Raw genomic sequence first — 7127 nt, forward strand, 5'->3', positions numbered from 1 at the left:
GCGCACCAAAATGAAGTTCATTTGATGGCCAAAGTTGGAATGGTCTTCATCTGTATAAAAATGCCTCAGTGTCATATCTTCACTTCTTGATATGTTATCTTCTAGCTGCTCATATCGCACTAGTCATTCCGACAGTAACGTCGACGTAACACCGTCCAGCCATTGCTTACGGGACAAGGGCACAAAGCCTACGCGTTTAATGGTCTGAGTTTGCCGTACTCCTCATCTGGGATGGGTTTTGCTTGCGTGTCAGCTCAGAATCTCTAAGGCCAGTGACGTAATGGCTTGATGGCCATTGATGTTCACGTCATTGACTGCGGCAATCGAGATCGCTTGTTAGGTTCTGTCGTAGTGTGCCTCATGTTCAATTGAACTTCTAAAGAGTCAATTGCCCCAGGCAAGCGTTTTCGCATGCCCATTCATCATGTCACCTCGGCACGAAGTAACTTACGGCATTAATTAAAATCAACACGTCCGTCCCGTTACAAGCCTGCTCAAAGAGTAAGCCACATTTCTTCCCGAAATATCATATGCTAATGGTAACACACCAGCCAAAGATTTCTGCCTAATAATTTAATTCCTAAGGCGGATATTGATATGGTCTCCGCAACTTGTCGACAGCTTATTCCTTCAGGAAAATTGAACCCATTGTCATTCCGACGATTGTAAATGTATAAAAGTTCAGAACATATCGCGATTACAGAAACATCAGCTTCCCTTGGCAGCATGGACACTCAATCTGACGTTGTATTCCGCATTCCTGATACCCTCGCTTACTGGCCATGGCCACGAAATAACAATCCTCATTACGAGGAAGTAAAGGCTGTGTCGAATACTTGGTTTCGGTCGTTAAAAGCATTTCGGCCAGAAGCTCAGCGGTAGGCTCCCAGGTACCTCCGTTTTTCCCCGCTCATTGCGCATTTCCAGAGCATATGAGCGCTGTGATTCTAGTATGATATTTCCTCTAAAGTCACAGTATATGGTGATTACTGACGCCGACCCAAGGTTTGTTGGCTTCACTAGCATACTCGACAGCAACAAAGGGTACGGAGTTCGATCCCTGGTCCATTTGCTTCTAATCCCCTTTCATAGAACATCTTCGCACCGGATGTGATCTGTTCCACGTAGTGTTCGCTTTCGACGAGTATACTGACAGTGCACCACCCGAAATTGTCCGACAATACGCAGATATCGTTATGGACGCTATTAAAAACCCTTCCAAACCGCGACCTACTGACGAGGTCGTTCTTGGGGTCATTGCACAAGAGTACGGGTATTTTATTTGCATGCCAAGGTGATTCTGACCATCAACTACAGGTTCTGGGCTCTTAGTGTAAAGTCGGCCAGCAATACATCTCAGAAGCACTTCATTGAAGGTTTTGGGAATTATGTGGCTGCTGTGGTCCAAGAAGCAAAGGATCGGCACCATCATCATATTCGGAATGTCGAAGATTACTTTGATATTCGTCGTCAGACTGTCGGTGCCTACCCGTCGTACGCACTGTTAGAACTTGGCTACGACTTGCCTGACGAGGTGTTCAACCACCCAATTGTCGTCGCTCTGCGACGTCTGGGCGTCGATATGATAATTTTGGATAATGTAGGCTTTTCTAGATTTTCGTCCTCTTCCAACGCTCATCATGTTCCTAGGACCTCGCTTCATATAATAAGGAACAAGCCTTGGAAGAGTACCCTCATAACATTCTGACGTCTGTCATGAACGACCGGAACTGCGACCTTCATGATGCACTCTCCTGGGTGGAAGATCGTTATCGGTTGACCAGGAATACATTTCTGAGGCTGTGGACGGAGATACCATCGTGGGGACCTGAGACCGATGCCACTGCATCTCTCTACTTGCATGGCCTCGCAAGCTGTGTCCGGGGTAACGAATGTTGGAATTTCGAAAGTGGGCGGTACTTTGGATCCAGCGGCAGAGCGGTTCAACAGCATAGGATGGTTACTCTTATGCCCAAGCAGCTTTCAGCAAGCGAGCCACTTCTCGTACACGCATATTAACCTCTTTCGTGGCTCACTATTCCATCGTGCTGCTTTATGCAGTCCCGAACGCCTTGTGTACAAATTCTCAATAATTAAAAGTTTCATATATAAGGATTGTCCTCTTCTGTCTGCTCGAGAGATCATGTTTTGTGGTGTGCTGGATACTATGCTACTTAGTACTTATCCGGAGGAAACTGAAACGCACTTTACTTGAGAATCAATTGAGAGTACTGCAAACACTTTACCAGGAGGCTTGTCCCATCCGCATATGTCCTCCAGAGGCGGCTCTACGTGCTGGCAGGAATAAATCGGTTGATATATGGACCGCCGGCTGCATGATAGTACCGTCATTTTTACCTCCCCTTGAAAGATGCTAACTGCATAGTTACATGGCATGCTTGTTAGGAAACAGTGGAGTAAATCGGTCGATACCTGAAATGTTGTATATTGTATTGTAGGTCTTCTCACTTGTGGACCCATTCCGATCTTTCATCCCGAGATATGTAGTGGGACGGACTCGTTAGTAGACACGAGAAAATAAATAACTTTGAGAAGTGTATTGGAAAGGAAGAAAAAAAGTGATAGCATGCATACAATAGTAATTGTACTAATACAGTGTAGCATCTGCAACTGATGGTCTGTATATTAAAACCACCTCAAGGTGAAAACAAGAGTCTCAAGGAAAACCAATTAAGAGTAAGGCATTGGAGTCTATCTATGTTCACTACTTACCTTCACACCAAACCAGATATAGATGTCAAAGTTTTCAAAAAATGAAATGCATCAGTTTGGGTCCTCCATCCACTGAGAAGCAGAGAAGGGACCTGCAGCTCTGAGAAAATCAGCTGAATTCTACTGGCATGGCCATGAATTGTTAACCCACCATGACAGTAATTGTCTGTACAAAAAACCACAAACACTCATCCCTCCTGCTCCATCAAATGAATGCTCTCTCTACTCATTCACCACTTGATCACTCCATTATGATGAAAATTGATTGCAAGTGCCACAGTCAGTATATGCAGTGGTGCCAGTCTTGCAACCTCTAGGATATCATCAATCCAGAATAACAGGTTCTCCACTGTGGACACCCTGGAATTGTAGAAAGCAAGTGCCATTATATCCAGACTTGATGAGCATGGATACACCTCAACAGGCATGCTGACCTCAAAGATCCCAAGATAGCAAGGCAATGCAAGAAAGACAGGAAATGGTGATGTGCTTGGTAATGGCTAAGTGGCTAAGAGAAGTGAATAAGGAGTGTACTCTCAACACTAATATCTAACCACTCAATACATTATCACCAAATACAATTGAGGTTAGTTGTTTCAAGTATGATAGAAGCACTCTGCAGTCTTGAATAAAGCAAGAGAACAGTTGATAAATATGGTTATTCAGTCTTATCTTGCCTTCTAAGATGCAATACTCATGAGAGTAGTTTATCATGATTGTTAAGTACAATTAAGACTTAGAATTGATGCACAATTGCACTCCAAATCAACTTAGAATATTCTGAAACCCAAATACTAAGTCTATCAAGCACTTAGGCTTGACTAGCTGCACTCTTGGCAGGCTAGCAGTCCTCAAAACTGAAGAACTTGTATTCTGACACTGAAACCCTTATAGTTTGGAACTCAAATTAATCTAAAACCCAAAATACAGTTAATATTCCAGTCCTATCCTGTTATGCTACCACAAAATAATCACCAATGTCTGGCACTGCTTCCACCAGAGTCCAAGTCTGGATTGCACTGTTGCTGTTGATATAGAAGTATGATAAGAATGATGAGACAAGCAATGAGAATATGAGGAAGAGAAATGAATTGGCAAGGCTGGTAGAATATGTCCACCAGTGTGGCAGTGGTATTCATACCAGACAGTCAAAGAGTTTAGTAAGTATATTAAACCTTAGCTCAAGACTGAGATACATTGCTGTAAGATACTGTCTCTAAATACTTTTGTTGGATTAGCAAGCAGGAGCTCCATCATATTCTGCCGGCCAAGCTCAATACTCCTTTATGTCGGGATGGACTATATATATTGAATACAGTCTGTCAAGCACCCTCACCATGTTTCTGCTTATCACTACACTGTGTGAGGGTGAGTATCTACTTATATTACTTCATTTATGTCACTGATTGGTATTCTGTAGTCTACATTATAGCTAACAGCATACTCTATTAGGTGCTACAAACATGCATCACTTTCTTAGAGATTATATGGCCCTGAGAATTACTCTATCCCATCCTTCATACTCAAATGACTTCTGCCATTGCTGCCTTGACTACAGGCCTACCATCAAATGTCTCCACACTGAACACATCTGATGACAACTGGTCCATCTTCTACCTCTGCTTTTCCACTGGTGTTCAAGCCAAAGGGAAATGGGATCACTTCGATGGATCCAAGCCCAAACCCTCTCTCACTGCACCCACAACAGCTCTCATGGCTGAGCTAGATGAATGGGAGAAAGATGAGGCTGTAGCCAAGAACCTCCTGCTCTCGAAGATCTCTGACTCAGTTGCTATAAAGATTCAGCATCTTCTCACAGTTGCTGTAGCCTGGTCAAAGATTGAAAAAGAGTTTACTGATAAAAGCAGCTATGCACAAACCGACCTTCAGCAGCAGTTTATGGAGTCACATTGCCTGGCCAAAGGCAATATTCATGAGTTTCTTGACAGTCTGTTAATGAAATAGGAGTCATTAGCTTCCATCAGTGTCATCATCAAGGAGAAGAATTACCGCTCAACAATTCTCACCTCTATCTCTCCCTATCTTGCTAAGCATGCATTGACTCTCCTTATGGCCGCAAAGCTTTTTAGTTCCAACAAGAAAGTTGATCCCAAGAACCTGATCTATGCCATTTCTGAGGAATATGACCAACTGGAGCATGAGCGAGCCAAGCGTAGTCGGCAGTCTGAAAAGGGAAAGGACTTGGAGCAAGATGAAGCCATGTCTGTTTCATCAAGCTCAGGTGGCAATAAGAAGGGCAAAAAACCCAGCAAGAAATTATGCTGGGGATGTAGAAAAGAAGGACACTTCAAAAACAAATGCCCTGAGAAGAAGTCATCAGACAATGACAGCAAGGCCTCTAGATCAAAGGGTGAAATAGCCAATGTGGCTGAGGAATCGTCAGATTCAGACTGGGAAGACGGCAGTGCATTCAGAGTTGATGATGCTAATGACATGCTATCGCTGACTGCAGTTTCTGAGTCAGACAAGTCTGAAGTTGAGGGCTTATCAGAGAACTCAGAGGATAAAGACAATGGTACTGACCTTTTTTCAGAGGTTGATGATGAGTCATGGGATGAGCTGAGCAGCACATTGTTCTCAGATGTTGACTGGAGTGATGTGAACTCCTTTGTTGACAAGCAATTGGATGCCACATCTGGCATGCTGACTTTGGAGGATGTATCTGCTTCTGAAGAGTCAGTTGCAGCTGTTACCAACACTGTAAACTCACCCAATGTTCAAATTCATACTGAACTCTATGACTCTGGCTGTACATGCCATATTTCCCCTTACCATGATGATTTCAACTCATTCCAGTCTGTTCCACCCAAAGCATTCTATGCTATGAACACTCAAAAATTTTCTGCAGCTGGAAAGGGTGTGATGAGCATTGATATGCCAAATAGTGCAAATGCGAGCAATCTGCAACTCACTGAGGTCATGTACTCTCCTGAAGTTGGCTATACACTCATTTCAGTTGGCTGACTTGACAATCTTGGTTTCAAGTTGACTTTCGGTGGCAGAAAATGCACCATCCATGCACCAGATGGAAAGGTTGTTGGGATTGTCCCAAAAGATGATGGTGGCCTATATTGGATTTGTCATGAGAGAGATTTGGCTGGGACAGCTGAGGAGATGCTTACTCTAGATCAATTGCACTGCTGCATGGGCCACATTTCACCTGAAGTTGCTCACCATCTGGTTGAAAAAGGCTTCATGACTGGAGTAAAGCTTGACAAGTCATCTGGAGAACCACGGTTCTGTGAGTCATATGTCTATGCTAAAGCTACACAAAAGCCAGTGTCTAAGGCTCAAGGGGAAGAATATGCAACCAATATTGAAGATGAAATTCACTCTGATTTATGGGGACCTGCACCTGTAGAATCCCTGCATAAATGCTGTTACTTCATCTCTTTCATTGATGACAGCACTTGTTGGGCTTACCTTGAATTCTTATGCCAGAAGAGTGAAGCTTTCACAGTGTACAAAACCTATGAAGCTTGCATCCACACTCAGCATGACCACCCTGTAAAAATCCTCTATTCAGACCATAGAGGTGAATACTTTGACAAAGTGTTTGTCTTGCATCTGAAAAATGCTGGCATGGCAAGAAAGATGACTGTGCATGATATGCCACAGCACAATGGAGTGGCTGAAAGGTATAATTGCACAGTTATCGAAAAAGTCAGGGCTATGCTACATTCAAGTGGCTTATCTCACTTCTTATGGGCTGAGGCTGTTCGCCATGCTATCTGGGTCCTCAACAGAACATCGATAAAGGCTCTAGATAGAATGATTTCTTATGAAGCTGTCATAGGGAAGAAGCCAGATCTAAAAGGGTTGTGGGAATGGGGAGAGAAATGCTGGGTACACCTTGAGACTAAGGCTATGAAGCTGAATGGCCACATATATAAAGGTTGGTGGATTGGATTTGATGAAACAAGCAATGGATCCCATGTCTACTGGACAGAGAGCAAGATGGTGTCCATCAAGTGAAATGTCTATTTCGACACAACTCATATTGCCACTGACGATCTTGAAGAGGAGGAAGACATTGAGCTACACAAGATTCTGTCAATGCCAAAAACTCAGTCCAATCCACCTACTGCAAAGCCATCACAGGTGTCACCTACCCCCAAAGTCCAGCCTACAGTCCAATCCATAGTTGAAGAAACCCATTCCAGATGCACTCAAAAGCCTAGCCAGCAGGTGCTGGACCTCATCTCTGGCAAAGGCAGTGTATCGGCATGCCCAAGCAATCTTGTAGTATCTGTTGGTGTTCAGTTACCAGTTGCCAATTGTTGTAAGTAGAGAGCAGAGTAATGTAACAGAGAACTAGAATTGGCCTCTCGAGAGAGAAACGTTCTACTTAAATACATTTCGTATTACTTCGA

General features: G+C 43.6%; 1 protein-coding gene across 1 annotated transcript; it reads left to right on the plus strand.

Moving 5' to 3' along the window:
- Nucleotides 1-726: 726 nt before the first annotated feature.
- BT62DRAFT_907633 (terpenoid synthase) lies at nucleotides 727-2019 on the plus strand (the record flags this gene model as incomplete). Its single annotated transcript, XM_043183670.1, has 6 exons — nucleotides 727-878; nucleotides 928-950; nucleotides 1006-1044; nucleotides 1093-1267; nucleotides 1318-1600; nucleotides 1651-2019. The coding sequence occupies 6 exons, from the start codon at nucleotides 727-729 to the stop codon at nucleotides 2017-2019; spliced, it is 1041 nt and encodes a 346-aa protein (XP_043035171.1).
- Nucleotides 2020-7127: the final 5108 nt, after the last annotated feature.

Source organism: Guyanagaster necrorhizus (assembly GCF_019112545.1).
Source record: "Guyanagaster necrorhizus MCA 3950 unplaced genomic scaffold BT62scaffold_35, whole genome shotgun sequence".
Taxonomy (NCBI): domain Eukaryota; kingdom Fungi; phylum Basidiomycota; class Agaricomycetes; order Agaricales; family Physalacriaceae; genus Guyanagaster; species Guyanagaster necrorhizus.